Source organism: Chamaea fasciata, unplaced genomic scaffold (genome assembly GCF_029207755.1).
Source record: "Chamaea fasciata isolate MVZ Bird 193981 ecotype frontalis unplaced genomic scaffold, bChaFas1.0.hap1 SCAF_13, whole genome shotgun sequence".
Taxonomy (NCBI): Eukaryota; Metazoa; Chordata; class Aves; order Passeriformes; family Sylviidae; genus Chamaea; species Chamaea fasciata.
In genome coordinates, this window is record NW_027094098.1 from 2687393 (window position 1) to 2703087 (window position 15695).

At 51.6% G+C, this 15695-nt stretch overlaps 1 protein-coding gene across 5 annotated transcripts in view; it reads left to right on the plus strand.

Annotated features, from left to right (window-relative positions):
- Window positions 1-11290, plus strand: part of WNK2 (WNK lysine deficient protein kinase 2) — an 89195-nt gene extending 77905 nt beyond the window's left edge. For 3 of the 5 annotated variants that reach the window (XM_066195718.1, XM_066195714.1, XM_066195715.1), the window contains one exon: window positions 2323-4548. In XM_066195718.1, coding sequence (XP_066051815.1) covers window positions 2323-2670 — 348 coding nt within the window. In that variant the 3' untranslated portion in view covers window positions 2671-4548. Of the gene's footprint in view, window positions 1-2322; window positions 4549-10123 lie in introns of those variants that run through there. The other 2 variants (XM_066195719.1, XM_066195716.1) reach the window with 2 other exon arrangements.
- Window positions 11291-15695: the final 4405 nt, after the last annotated feature.

Consider the following 15695-nt stretch of genomic DNA (forward strand, 5'->3'; position numbering starts at 1 on the left):
AACTGGCCTAGTCTTGGTCTTGTGAGTTTTTTTTTTCATTTTTTACCTGTGTTTTCCTGTATGCTGTTCTGTGTATGTATTATTCTTGTTTTCTAAATGAGTTTGTGTGATTATTTGGGGGAGGGGGAATAAACAGTCACAAAGGAAAAACTGTCAGGAGGAGGCAGGTGTGGGTGGAGCAGGAGCTGGTGGCTGGTGCCTGCAGGGACATGTCCAGGTGCTCCGAGCAGAGGTTTGCCAGTGCAGGTGAGGAGGTGGCACGAGCACAGGTGTGAGGGTGGTGGGTGCAGCTGCCTCTCTTGGCTCAGTGGGTTCATTGCTTTGGCAGAGGGGGAAGAGCAGGGCAAGAGCCTCCCTTCCTACCCATATAATAGACCCTGCCCTCCTGGGAGCCCACCCTCAGGGCTGCCTGCGGGGCTGGGGTCCTCAGCACGGGGAGCACTTGGAAAGTTTAATGTATGTGTGTAATGTTGGGTTTGGGGCACGGCACTTTTTTCTGATCACACGAACGTAGCATTAAATGCAGCCACTGCTTTACTGAGGAGTTCAGCTGAGAAGGAAGAAGTTCCAAACTGGAGTGAGTCAGATTTCTCAGTACTTAAAAAGAGCTGAAGATAACCTTTTTTTGAATTAAGTTTTTAAAAGGGCAAGAATGTCACCTTGCATTTTCAGTGCCACTGAATAATCTCTTGCTAGTATAGACCAACTCCTGGCCCTGCACAGGGCACCCCAGCAGTCCCACACGTGCCTCAGAGCGCCGTCCAAAATGCAGTATTTTCACAAACATCTGTTGGCATTTGTCACAGGTGCTTAGTTTGGTGGAAACCACCATTTTGAGGATGTTAATACAAGAATCAAATAACCCCTTACAGAAGTCTGCAGGTCTTAAAAATACTTCCTTGGTTCCTCTGTTTCTTGTTCTTTGGTTTCTGTTAATTTTGGTGGGGTTTTATACATTATTGGTGTTAAATTCACGATCCTGGAACATCTCTCTCAGTTCAGCGTTCACCATCAGATTCAGGTTTCAGGTGAGAATGGGAGACAGGGAAGTGAAGGAGAGTGTCTAATAGTTCTGTATGTTTCTAAAATTGCCCATGGAGCAGAGGTTAATGCCCCAAAGGAGGACATCCCGGGGGGCATTGCCATTTTTATTGAAAATTGAGAAGAGAGATTAAAATCAGAAACATGGAGTAAGCATCCCCCGCAGCCTTAAACACACATTCATTTTTTTGCTGAAATTTCACCTTCATGCCAGTCTTACCAATTGTATGTGAAATACCACATTGGTGGGAGACTCCCAGGATGAAATAACACCTTTTTTTCCTTATGCCACAAATAGGTGATGGCCTGGTGGGAGCCCTGGCAGGGAACTGTAAATTCTGTGACATGAAAAATGTAATGAAATGCTGCAAACGTTTGGGGTGGCAGCAGTTCCCGTGGCATCCTGCAGGATGGAGTGTGTAATTTGGGAAGCTCCGCCATCCCATACTGAGGGAGGAGAGCTCTTTCTCTGCCCCTCACATGCTGAATAATCGAAGGGTATGTTAACAGAATCTTGGAAAACTGGCTGGAATTGGTCCTGGCAGAGCAGCCCTGCTGTGTCCTGGCTGGCTTTGCCTCACCTGGCACGGCTGGCACCGAGCCACCGTGAGAGGTCTCTGCCACCCGAGCCACCCTCAGCTCCCGGGGCTGGCTGGAACTGTTTGGTACAGAAATAAGCTCTTTTGTAAAGCTCTTTTGAGGCTGGCTGTAAGAGGGTGGGGATGCTGGTTAATTCTGCTTTTAGTGAAGTTTATCTACTTTTACAGACAAGTTAACAGACACTTGAGTTCGTTTGGACACACGAGGGTGTTCATTTAATGACGCTTCCTCCCTTCTTTAAGAATGAGGTTGTGTTGAAGTAACTTTTCCCTCTGCCTCATGTCAGCCTTTTCTGTTAATTTCCAAATACGCTGTCTTTAAAACAAACAAACAAACAAAACCCCCAAAAAAACCCCTAACAAACGAACAAAGAAAAAACAAACAAAAAAGAACAAAAAAAAAACCAAAAAAAAAAGAACAAAAAAAACACAAACAAAAAAAAACCGAACAAAAAACCAACCACACACACACAAAAAAAAAAAAACAAACCCAAAAAACAAACAAACAAAAAAAAACACCCAACCCCCCAGGGAAAGTATAAAAGGAAGAAAGGAATGAGCCCCAAGGACACCGTGGCACCTGTGGCCGCAGCTGCCCGGGGCCCGGCGTTGGGCCGGGATGCTGCCGGCGCGGGGAGAGCGGTGCCCTGTAGCGACACTTGTTGTGTTTCTCTTTTTATAGGTCAATTCGGTAAGGACAGGACTGGGGGGCAAGTGCCCCGTTCCGGTGGCTTGCCCCGTGCCCGCGGGATTAGCTCCTGGAGCCGCACCGTCCGTGCCCGTGGCGGTGCCGGGGCCCGGCCTGGCGGGCGCGGTGCCGCCCTTCGTGATGCCGCTGTGTCCGTACGGCGCCGCCTTCCCCTCGCCCGTGTACGGGCTGCCCTGGCCGGGCCCGGCGGCGCAGCCGGGGCTGCTGCGGGCCCCCGGCATCGTGCGCTTCTCGCCGCTGGGCCGGACCTGCCTGCGCATGTACCCGGGGCCGCTGCAGCGCCCGGCGCGGCCGCCCGGCCCGCGGCTCCGCATGACCTAGCGCGGGCACCGGGCCATTGGGGCCCTGCCTGGGGACCGGGCCATTGGGGCCCTGCCGTGGGTGACCTTGACACCAGTGGCCCTTGTCCGCGGGTGACCCTGTCCGTGGGCGACCCCGCCATGGGCGCCGGTGGTTTTGACGCCGTCACACTGGAGTGTTTGCTCTGTGCGTGCCGTGGGGTGTGTGGGACGAGGCGGGCGCAGCCATACCCTGCATCAGCACCACTGTGAGACGGCAGCACCACGGATCCTTTGGCGTCACGGCAATATCTGCTTCTGTCCCGTTGCTGAAGACACTTTATTCCTCGTGTTCCGTTTCACACTTGCGATCCTTAACATCGTTGTACTTGAATTGATAATTAGCAAATTGTACTAACCCTGCAGGAGTTCAGTGCCTTGAATCTCAGCTTTCCAGTCCCAGCTGGAAAGAGATGTACAATTATTTGAAAGGTGTATTTTATTTACAATCTGCTTGTGAGTTGGAGGTCTTTTTATTTGCAAAGATATTGCGGGTTTACCGTTGACGTTCCTCATCAGCTTCATTCTGCTTGAAAATGCTTTTGGTTTTGTTCACAGGTTAAAATTTCGTTTCTGAAGCTTTTAGAAATAAGAGTTGTGAGGTGAGGTTTGTTTGACATGTTTGTTTGATGCACTGATCGTAAAATTGTTGGTGTTTGTACAAGGAGTAGTGAAGTGCACATTGTAATGTAGGAGCATTTGCAGAGTGATCCAAGGAAAGTGTACACAAGGACAGAGAAACAGCTTCAGGCAGCGCTCTCCGTTCTCCTTCCCAGCCTGTGGTAAAGTCATTGTGGATGGTGACTTAATTCTGTAACAGGCAGCAAATGCTGTTTTCCTTGGATCAGCGGCACACGGGATTTCATTTCCTTTCCCTATGTGGGCTTTTATAACTCCGTTAAATCACAAGCTCATGCATGTTCTGTAAGCGAAGACAGGTCATGGAACTCTTGATGGCAGCAGAGCACATCTGCTGTGAGCCCCGTGTGGGCAGAACACCTGGGCAGCCACTGAGCTGGAGGGCCACGTCTGGGCCCTGGTGTGCCAGCTGTGTTCACGCTCAAACAGAATAAAAACGTGAAGCTGTTCTGTTTCATATCTGACACTTCAGGTTTGGAGTCTCACCGCCTTCTGTTCGGAATTTTTTATCTATCTATTTATTTATTTATTTATCTTTATTTTTACCTTGAGTTTGCGCTCCAGGTGGCACGGACACCTCTCTCCTGTTCCCAGGTTGCTTTTAGCCCATTTTACTGTGCATAGAGCCTCCACCTGCACCTCAGTGTAAAGGCACAAGGTAACCACTAGAGCTGGTTTGCCATGGTAAGTCTCCTTCCCTCCGTGAGCGCTACGGGCAGCGTTACAGGCGCAGGACCCGGGTGTGGCCACACCCAAAGGCCCCACGACCACGTTTTGTAACCCTCTGCTGAGGGCCAGGGGCGTCCTGTGCTGCCAAGCTGTGAATTGTATAGTTCTGTTGTACTTCAAGCATTATACCTGTCTAAATTACTTTGTTTGTACCCTTTGAATATATTATTCCATCAATTCAGTTAGAATTGGATTTTATACACAATTATGCAGAGTCTTCTGCCTGGGCAAAATACTTACTGCAGTAAGAGATTTCTGTTCTCTGTACCATGTATTTTTAATTTGTTTGGGTTTTCTACATTCATGTCTGTATGCTTCAAGAGCAAACATGGAAAATATGTTCTCACACCAGGTTCCCTTTGGCTCGCACTGAATCCTACAGTTTATGTCGCTGTTGCCTGTATAGTCCATCCCTTGTATACTGACAAAGTCAGTGGCACTAAAAGCCCCGAGAAATTGTATAGATTAAAAAGAAAAATAAACATTTTGTGCTTGAAAATGGTGTGAAAAACCCAGTGTTTTCCTAAAACATAGAACAGTGTCGATTTCCAGCTGTTCCAGGTCATTCTGCGCTTGTTTTCCAGACTGGTTCTTGTCCCTGGGTTGTGTAGCAGGAGCAGAGGCGGTGCCTGCAGTGGCTGGTGGGTGCTGCCCACGTGCAGCAGTGCCTGGGGTGTGTGCTGCCACCTCAGGGGCACCGAGCCCTGAGCTCTGCTCCTGGGCTGGGCGCAGCTGCTTCCTTTGGGCACGTGGCTCCCTCAGGGCTGCTGCTGGTGAGGAGGCTCAGTTTGGTAGGTGGGAAAGAGGCCCGTGAGCTCTCTCCTGAGCTGCAGAGCACTAGGGAAGCCCAGCTGAAGGATCCTGGCACCATTTAAGTGAGAGGAAGCTCGGTCCTGTTGCCAGCACCCTCTTGGCAGTCGCCATCACTGGGTGAGGCTGCAGGAGAAACGGGAGGAGGTTGTGCAGGTGTGACACTCCTGTTTGTGTCTCTCATGTGGCTTTGCTGTGTGTGCTGCCTTCCTTGGGGAGCCTCTGGTGCCCACCTGCCCCACGGTGGCTGTGTTGCATGGCTGTGCTCAGGAGGGCTGGCTGGGAGCAGGGCATGGGTGCAGCTTCTAGGGCCGGGGTGGGTGGGCACCTGCCCATTGCACTGGGGCCAAGCAGGAGCTCAGAATGTGTTGCTGGCATTGTTGTACTCGTGATTTTTAATTTCCTGATGGCCCTCCTGGCTGCAGCTCTTCTGGCTGTTAACTGCAAGCCGTGGGTTTTTTGCCCTCAGTTGTGAGGATTGTGTCACAGGGTGCTTTGACCTCAGTGGCAATTAAGCAAATGACATGAGATTAAATTAAACAGAGCAACTTAGTGAGCAAAGGAGTAAGACAGAACTGAGGGGTCCATGCTGCACCATCAGAGCTGGAAAACTGCACCTAAAAAGACCCTCTACAAATCCCAGAACTGAACTAATTTTATTCCTGACTGAATATTGCTTCGACATGCAGCAAATGGGTCAAACCTGCTGGTAGAATTCCTGGTCTTGCTGGTTCCGGTCCTGCACGTCCTGTAGCTCTGCCATCACTCAGCATTCCCAGCCAGCACTGTGCTGCAGGGACATGTGGGAAGTCAGCACAGATGCTCAGCTTTAAATACCAGGTTTCCATGAGGGAGCTCACAGATCCCCTGGTGTTCAGTCTTTCAGTTACAGAAATTTAATACAAATCTTGAAAGAATGCTTAACCCCCAAAGTCACTCACCCAGTAGTGGGAAAGTTTTGCAGTTTTCAGTTTGGGAAGTTGGGAAAGTAGTTGAAGTTTGCCTGCGTGCCTTTCATTGGGCTTTCTGATGGCCACGTGTCGTGATGGACTGTCTTAATGCAGGACCATGTCCTGTCTTCCCACCTTGCTTGGAGTAAGACTGGACATGGAGAGGAGCTGCTGCCGCTGGCACTGCTCTCGTGCCACAGGGATGTACAGCTGGGCACTGGAGACGGCAGGGAGAAACACTGCAGTGGTTTAAGGCTCTTTTGCAGATCTGGATTCAACCTCCCTGGCACAGATTTCACTCAAAAGAATGATGCAGCACTGGCCCTTGCAGTTTGTTTGCGTGTTTAACTCTGGTCTCCTTTCCTCAACTTTAAAAGAGAGGGAATATTTTTTTTAATTCCTTTAAAAAAAATCTTTAAGAAATTTATTTAAAGGGGAAATGTTGCTCAGAGAAGCTGAGGCTGCCCCTGGATCCCTGGAAGTATCCAAGGCCAGGTTGGACAGGGTTTGGAGCAGCCTGGGACAGTGGAAGGTGTCCCTGCCCAGGACAGGGAGTGGGATGAGATGATCTTTAAGGTTCCTTCCAACTCAAACCATTCTGGCACTCTGTGATTACTAAACCATTACTCCATAACTGTCTTTACACTGCTCCGTTCGTGCCTTCCACTTTTCTCTGAAATCCCTGACATCAGCTGGGGGCAAGACAAGGGGCTGAACAGGTGAGATGTGGCTTTCTCTGTGCTCCTGCAGAGACACTTGTGTTGGGAACAGGGTGCTAAGAGGCAGGTGGCTGAAATGAGCTTCTTCCTCCAAGGGCCGATTTTGCTGTTAGGTGTTTGTGGAAGGAAATCAATAATACTTTGAATCATTAGTTTGAATTGGCTTTGCCAATGGTAGCTCTTTCCCTTCAAGCATTTTTCATGATCCCAGGGCATTACTGTCAGGTCTGGGAACATGTAGAACTTTTCCAGAGAAGCCCTGTGAATGTTTTGTGGCTCCGTGTCAATTTTGTTGGGTTTGTGTGTGTTTGAGCAGGAAAACATCTGTCCTCACACATACCTTGGAAGTTGGCTTTGGGGAGCTGTAACCAGTAGTCTCCCTTCTGAAATGGATGTGATGTCAGTATTGCTTTCCCTGTCATCCCCACTGCCCCCACCACCCCTGCTGCAATGAAGGAAAAGGTTCAGGGCTTTTGGAGTGAGATGGATGTGAACCATCAGATATCAGCTATTGTGGAAAACCTCACCTTATGCTCTGCCTTGCTGGCAGCTACTTCCCCCCAGGTTTTCCATGGATGCTGTTGAAAGTGTTGGCTCACAGGCAGTCGCCCATGAAACAGTTTCTGACTGTGTGTCATGTCCAGAAAGGTTTCCTTGCCTTCCCCAGTTCCTCGTCTGCCCTCTGTCCTGATTTGGGGTGATTGCTGTGGGGCAGTGTGGGCACGGACTCTGCAGAGTGTACGAGGGAGCTCACACTCCTGTTGTCATGGGTGGATGAATGTCTGATGTGGGATTGTTTATAAAACACCAAACCCATGCTGGTGTGTTATTTCTGGCTATGGTTATTTCCATGGACTGAGCCCTTGAGGAGCACCTCAGTGGTTCGTGGTGTTGGGCAGTGCCTGCCTGGTGCTCGGGCAGACTCAGCTTCAGTGGAGTTGTCTGATGTGCTGATCTCTGTTATTATTTTATCCCTAACAGTCATTTTCCTGTCTGTATACCCCAGAAATGAACCAGTTTGTTGATCTGGTGGGAATTGTGCTGACTCGTGTGTGTCAATGCCTTTGAGCAGGGGCAACACTTCTGGCTGTGGAGTGATTCCTGTAGATTCAGCAGGACAGGGATGCTCCAGAAGTGCAGTGTAATGAGATGGATTTCAGGAGCTGTCAGGCTACAAATTCTGCTTTATGAAGGAATTTGCTGCTCAGAAGGGTTTGGGTGTGCTGCACTGCTGACTGTGTGAGCACAGAGATCACTTGCACCTGATTCAGGTGGAAGTCAGGCTCGGACCGAGGAGGTGGCTGCTGTTGGGAATGATGTGATCCTCTCTGCTCCCTTCTCAGGGGTAGTTGTGTGCTATCAAGGCTGGTGCTGCATGTGCTCGGATCTATATTTGATTATCAAACTTCTCCCTTAACATAATTTTCTCATGAGAAGTTTAGGCTCTGCATGGGTCGAGCCTTCAGACTGACACACAAAGCCTCAGGAAGGTTTAGGGCTCACTTGGTCACTGTGCAGAAGCTGTTCATAGACAGTGCCCTATGATTTGATAAAGTATCTGTTACAGCAGTGACATTCTTGTGAGAAGCTCTTGTTTTTTCCAAGTCTGGTGAGCAAGGAGCACTTGGATGAATTTCTTTGTGCAACAGGATGAATGCATGGTGAATATTGAGCACATTGTTGTAGTCACAAGGCAGAGGGAAAAGTTAGGATTGTTTTTTCCCCTCAGAAAGGAGCACATCCCTACACTTTGCCTTTCATGACTGAGACACCACTTGAGTGCCAGCTAGGGCACTGGCTTTTGAAGAGCTGGGCATGGTGAGAGCCTCTCCAGCCACTCTTCAGGGGACTTCTCTGGGCCTGTTGCAGTTTTTGTGAGGCATTTAGGGCCCTGACACCTTGTAAAAGCTTAGGAGATTTAAAAAGAAAGAACCAGCTGCCAGTCCTTTGCAAATGGGGATTCTTCAGGTGTGACATAAAATAGCCCCAAAAAGTATTTACTCTTGTGTTGGTTTTTTCAGTGACTTTGCAAATGAAGTAAAAACTTCCTCAGCATTTCTAGTTGGTTTATCAGACTAGACAGACTGAATCTGGTGTCTTTGTCCCCGTTAGGCAGCAGCTACGGGGTGTGCCATGGCTGCCCTTTCCCACAGTTGTGCTGTCACTGAGCAAACTCTGGGGTAGCTGCACTCCCCGACTGCGGCACTGCTGCGCCCTCAGCCTGGGAAAGCTCAGGCTGACTGTGGAGTCAGATGGGAGCTGGTTGCCCGTGGCCGAGCACCTGTGGGGGTTTGTTTGAGGAGCTGGCTCTGCTCGGGGTGTTGTGGCTGACCCACTGCTGCCAGATGTTTTTTTCGCAGTTACCTGGAGGTAGATAATTTTGTCCTGTTTTCCCGGGTGAAACTCCATGCCAAATGCTGGTTATCCACAGTGAGCAGGTGTTGGGGTGGATCCAGGCAGATGTTCAGAACGGACATTGATCCGAAGCTTGGGGAGGAATTACGAGCAAGACATGATTTTCCTTCCCTTAAAAGTCAATTCTTCCCATGAACAGGCAGAGCAGGGAACGCAGGAGGGAGAAAGTTGGGGTTGCATTTAAGGAATGCAAAGCCCAGAGCGGAGAGAGCCAACAGGAGCTGTGCCAGGCCCCGGCAGTGTCCGTGCCCTGCGCTGTCCCCAGCGTCCCCTGCCTGCCCCAGGGACTCCCTGCATGAGCTCTGAGCTTCCCAAAGCTCCGTCACACCCATCTGTGGCTGCCCCTCCACAGCAGCCTGCACGTGTCTGTGTGTCTGTGTGTCTGTCTGTGGAGCCGTGTCAGGCTGCCTGTCCCCCAGCAGGTCCCCAGCCCAGCCCGGGCGTGTGGTGCAGGCTGGGGGCACGAGGTGACACCCACCCTGTGCTGCTGCTGCTGCTGCTGCTGCTGCCCTCGTGATGCTGCTGCTGCTCTCGGCACCTCCCTTGCCTTTTATCCTGGTCCTGTCCTTGCTGTGCCCTTCGTGTCTGTCCAAGCTCCTTCCCTGTGCTCTGCTCCTGTGGATGGATCCCGTCCCTGGTGGGTCAGGGTGTCCCTGTGGCCCCGCTGCAGGAGGTCTCTTCCAGCCCAGCCATTCTGGGATCCTGTGAGCTGAGGCTTGGCTCGTTTCTGTGGGACAGGGGAGCCAAGCCTGCAGGCGTGGGGGGCCCGTGGGGAGCCGGTGCCACGACCTGCCCTGGCAGCCCATCCCTCCTCTGACACCCGCACACGGTGACATCCATCCCCTTCTCCCAGGGAGCGGAGCCAAACGCTGCCTGGCTCTGCTGGCTCTTCCCTTCTCTGCTCCTGGAGCCTGGCTCTTCCCCCACGGGAATCAGAGCTCCGGCCTGAGGACCCTGGGAGGTGCTGAGGTTCTGCCACCAGAAGAAAAGGTTTTCCACACCTGAGCTCTCAGCACGAGCGCCCAGCCCTGTCCCTGTTTCCCTGTGGGACCGGGAGCGCGCCCTGGCAGCAGCACCTCCCACACCCCGGGGGTCCCCTAGCTCACGCGGCCCCCTTGGGTTTGGTTTGGGTTCTCGTCGATGTGAAATCCATGTGTGGATTCTTTTCTTTTAGATTCTGAAAAGGAGACCATCAGCAACCGACACGTGGCCCCCGCAGCTCCGGTGCCAAGCGCGAGGCCCCGCCGCGGCCAGGGAGGAGGAAGAGGAGGATGGGAAATGATTTGTCGTGTGTGAGGAATTCTGTGCCGTTCTGGTCCATTCAACGCTATTTTGTAACTTCTTTCTAATCATTTTTTTTATTTATAGTTGGAAATACAAAAATGTTATGCAATAAAAAATAAAGGAGAATTATTTTGGGGGAAAAGGATTTTGTTCCAAATTGTTCCCTTCTGTTGTGAGCCAGGTTTCCGTGAGCAGCAGATGGAGAAGAGGGAGGAGGAGGAAGAGAAGGAGGAGGAGGAGGCACTCCTTCAAATGCTTTTTGTTTCACACAGTTAATTGTCATTTAAGCAATTTTCCAAGTGATAAACTAGGTACGCATACAAGAAAGATAAGTTCCAGTTCCATTTAAATTCCTCACAGTTCTTTTTTAAAGATGAGATTCTATTTTAAATCCATTTAAATCGAGTAAAAAACCTCCAGATCCCGCACCAGAGAATGAGTCTGCTTGTCACTTCCCTTTTTACCTCTCTCTTTTTCTCATAGACCGGCCACATTTTCTTGCCAGACTTAAATACAGTCTCGAGTCACTGCTGATTTTAAATGTAAGGCTGAAATCCTTCCACAGATGAGTGGGTAACTGGAGCCATTTTTAAGACTCAGAAGTGCCTTCAATGATCTAAACTGAGGCAGTGGGGGTTTCTTTCTCTGGGCTCACTGGCCGTGGCTTTCAGCTGTCTCCTGGACTGAGGTGATGGACAGAGCAGTTCGTAGCAATAATCTCACGAGCAATCATTTATCCAAGGACTGCTCACCTGGTTTTCAGAAAGCTGGGTTAGCATTGTCCTAAGAAGTGGGGAAATGCTGCTCCTGCTGTTACATCTGGGCCCCAAAGTCTCTGCACCCACGGGCCTGCCTTGCTCCTCGTGCATTCCCAGCCCAGGCTGTTCTCAGCCTCACTCTTGTTTTTGATCCCAGAGCCACGGGAAGCTCCCCCTGCCCCGACCCCTCTCGGTACCACCCTCCCTTGCAGCTGGAGCCTGGCGTTCTCTTTTGTTGTTATCTGCCATGTCTGTCTCTTCCAAATCTTGGTTCTAAATAATAAATCTTATTTTGATGCTGTTGTTCCCTATTTCCTTTCCAGCTCGGCCCCTCCTGTTCCCCAGGCAGGGGTGAGGAGAGTGCAGGTGGAGGTCCATGCAAACACTTGGTTAATTCAAAGTTTTGAAGCCCCAGGGCCAAAATATGCATATTTATGTTAATTTTCTGCTTCTCTGGGGTGCCTCCTGCCCTGTCCTTTTCTGAGGAAATGGGATGGATCACCTGCACAGGAGCAGGGACTGGGGAGTGGTAAATCATTGCTGGCCTAGGGCTTCCCTGTTCACAGGAGGGACCAACCTTTGTCCCTTCCCTAACGGGTGGGAGAAGGGGATCCAGGTGAGTGGGACACCTTCCTGTTTCTCTTTTGGTTGTTCTCTTTTCTGTGCAGGGAGTGCAGCTCCCTGCTGGGTGGGGGGACAGGGGTGTCCTGTCCCGAGGTGATTCTCCAGGGATGAGCCACTACTCCAGTGATCAGACACAAAGCGCTGTGCCCTCATCTCAGATTTCTTATTCCCGAGTTCAAAAGATGGTCTTCTCCAGGGAAATACCTTGTAGGGTCTCCTGGGGCCCAGGACTTCCTTCATCAGTTGTTCTGAACTTCTTCACTGCTTCTACAGACCCTTGAGTTCCTCCACAGTCACAGGGAATCAAGGGCCCTCTGACTCCAGATAAGCATTTTATAAATATTCTATTAGGGAAAGTAAAAGAAGGAATACATTTGGTGAGAGACGGATGTGACACTTGGGGGCATGTGGAGATGTTTGAGGCTGCTGGATGTTTAACAAGGATTCCAGGGGCTTGTAACACAGTCATGGAAATGCAGAGCCAGTTGAAAATGTCAATCATGACAACATCATTTTCAGATGTTTGCTGATGGCACGTGAGCTGCTGGGCTCAGTGGTGTGTGTGCTCTGGGAGAGGGATGGCATGGGGCCTCCACAGGGCTTTGCAGCCCTAAACCTTTTGTTTGGGGGCACTTTGGAAAGTATCTCGTGTTTGTCATCCTTGTTAAATCAGAGCATGCATTGGGTTTTTTTTAAACCCCATAAACTGGTGTCAGTGGAGCTCTGCTTTGCTGTGCTGCCTATTGGTGGCAGAGTGAACTTTCTGTATCCCAGTGCTGGCTGCTGATGCAGAGATAGGAGATGTCTGGAAGAAGACACCTCCTCCCAACACCCTCCCTGTGGGTTTGCTCTCACACGTGCAAAGTGATGAACACCCGGAAAATTGCTGGCAATGTCCCGTTTGCTCTTGCAGTAGGATTCTAGGAGCGTATTTCTGTATTTATTTTATATTTATTTGACGCTGAGAGATGATATGAAGAAGCTGGAAACTAGCAAAACAGAAAGAAAAACATTTCTGTTTACTGATGAGCAAAGACAAGTAAAGGGACATGAAACTTATAGAGTTCAGGGGTTGGAGACTTTTATTTGTCCTTTTCCTTTTATTTCCTTCCACCTACTGGAAGGTGCCCCTGCCCCTGGCAGGGGGTTGGAATTAGAAGAGCTTTAAGGTCAGTTCCAACTCAAACCATTCTGTGATTGTATGATTATCCTTCACTGTTTTCTACCACCTCTTACTACAAAAGCAGACAGGGAAAATTGTTCAGAAATCGCCTGCCTGGATGGTTTCTCCATGGGAAAATGCAATTGCTGCAAAGCAAACCCAAATGCTCCACTTCAGCTGGAGCTGACATTATGAGCAGGTTTCCAGGGAGCTCTGGGCTCTGGAGGGGATGCATGCCTGTACACCCTGTGACAGTGTCACCCCTGGGGCTGCCAAATCACTGCTGAGCCCATCTCTTACCACGGAGTGAACCAGACGGAAGGGCTGGGAGCAAACATGGAATTTTTTTATTGTCCTTTTTAATCAGATCTAGGACAAAATCCTCAAGATGTGGGCTGGAGCCTGGAGAATTCTCCTGTGCCACACCAGGCTGGGAGCTTGGGGCAGGCAGGGACGCAGCATTCTGTTACTGGCCTGTAACTATTCAAATCTCTTATTTATTTTTTTTTTAAAGAAACCTCTGTGTTACATCCTGGCCTCACAAGATACTGCTGTTCCCAGCGGTTCGCCAAACGCCATGGGCACGTGCGAGCTGCCCAAACGTGTTCCCGAGCACCGACTTTTGCCGAGGACTGGAGCTGGAGCGTTGAGTGGGACAGCGGCGGGGTGGGTTTTTCAAGGTTTGTTGTTCGGGGCGGGTTTTTCCGCTCACACCGAGCGCCTGACGGGCCGAGCTGGCTCTCCGTGGCAGCAGCCCTCGGCTCTTTGTCATGGTGATCGGCAATGCTCCGCTGTTGTCATGGCTGCGGGGTCACTCCTGAAGCCAAAGCGCTGCACAGCCCCTTTATTCATAGTTTCAGTGTATAAACTAATTAAGTCAACTGAAAGCAGCGGTCTGTTCCCCGCGCCTTGTTTTTCTAATGTGCGCGATCAGAGATAGACCTGATTCCTGCCGTCCTCCAAAATACCCAGCCTGACTCCGCTTCACCTCCTTGGCTGAGTTCTGTACCTTAACACCAAGCAAAGTTCGCTGATTATTTAATCGTCCAGAAACCTCCTTTGCAAAATTGAAGAGGTCTCTGGAAAATGTCTTTGGAGCTGCTAAGCCGAGGCTGAGCGCCAGCGTGTTGCAGCTGTGCTGCATTCCTTATCACTGCTGCGCTCGGGGCAGGAGCACGGTCACTGTGTTTAGTTTCTGAGCTTCTGCACTGCCGGGTAAAAAAAAAAAAAGAAAGAAAAAAAAAAAAGAAGAAAAAAAAAAAGAGAGGAGCAAAACCAAACGGTGGCAAAATGCCTGTGGGAGGGTCTGAGCAGAGCTGCTCGGCGCTGCCCGGCACGGGAGGAGAGGGTGGGCAGGGACAGCCCCGCGGCAGCAGCGGCACAGGGACACACCGGGACACACCGGGACACGCCGGGACACGCCGGGACACACCGGCCCGGTTTTAATTAAAACTTCATCGAAGCACAGGCTCTGCGTGAGCCCCGCGGCGGTGCAAGGAGCCCCACGGGCTGTGAGGCAGCAGCGCCGGTCTCTGTCGGGAAAGGGTTTGGGAGATTCGGTGTCCCCGCTTGTGTCCTGGTCACTGCAAAACCTGACGGGGACCCTAAAACTCCTCCCACCGCTGTGTGAGTGCTGCTGTGGTGTCCCCAGGAGGACAGGCTGGCCCTGGCACACAGCCCCACACAGGCGGGGACAGCCACGGAGGAGATGCAGGCGCCGTTGGACCTTCTCGGGGTACAAAGGGAGCTGGAATTTGTGCTTTAGCTTTCATATTTGCAGGTTCTGCGCTGCCTAGGGATGTAGTTCTGAGCCTCGCATTAAGGACGTCTTCAAAGTAAATCCTTTGGCGTGTCTGGGGCGGGCAAGCAGGGACCCTTTGTGCCCCCGGCACCTCTTGCTCACCTGCAGGCAGGGGCTGGGGCCTCGGCTGGGTCACCCCGCTGTCCCTTCCCCTGCCCCGAGGTCCCTGCAATCATCTCCCACCCAGGGCTGGGTGGAGAGCGGGTGTGTAAGTGGTGATTTGCCAACCTGTGCCTGAGGGAGGCGCTGGGACACGTGCGTGGCGTCAGGTCCCAAGGGGGACATACCCCCAGTGCCAGGTGACCCCAAGGGACACTCACCCAGTGCCAGGTGACACCAAGGGACACTCACCCAGTGCCAGGTGACACCAAGGGACATGGGCTCAGTGCCAGGTGACACCAAGGGACATGGGCTCAGTGCCAGGTGACACCAAGGGACACTCACCCAGTGCCAGGTGACACCAAGGGACACGCACTCAGTGCCAGGTGACACCAAGGGACACTCACCTAGTGCCAGGTGACACCAAGGGACATGGGCTCAGTGCCAGGTGACCCCAAGGGACACTCACCCAGTGCCAGGTGACACCAAGGGACACTCACCCAGTGCCAGGTGACACCAAGGGACATGGGCTCAGTGCCAGGTGACACCAAGGGACATGGGCTCAGTGCCAGGTGACACCAAGGGACACTCACCCAGTGCCAGGTGACACCAAGGGACACGCACTCAGTGCCAGGTGACACCAAGAGACATGGGCTCAGTGCCAGGTGACCCCAAGGGACACTCACCCAGTGCCAGGTGACACCAAGGGACACTCACCCAGTGCCAGGTGACACCAAGGGACATGGGCTCAGTGCCAGGTGACACCAAGGGACACGGGCTCAGTGCCAGGTGACACCAAGGGACACTCACCCAGTGCCAGGTGACACCAAGGGACACGCACTCAGTGCCAGGTGACACCAAGAGACATGGGCTCAGTGCCAGGTGACCCCAAGGGACACTCACCCAGTGCCAGGTGACACCAAGGGACACGCACTCAGTGCCAGGTGACACCAAGAGACATGGGCTCAGTGCCAGGTGACACCAAGGGACATGGGCTCAGTGCCAGGTGACCCCAAGG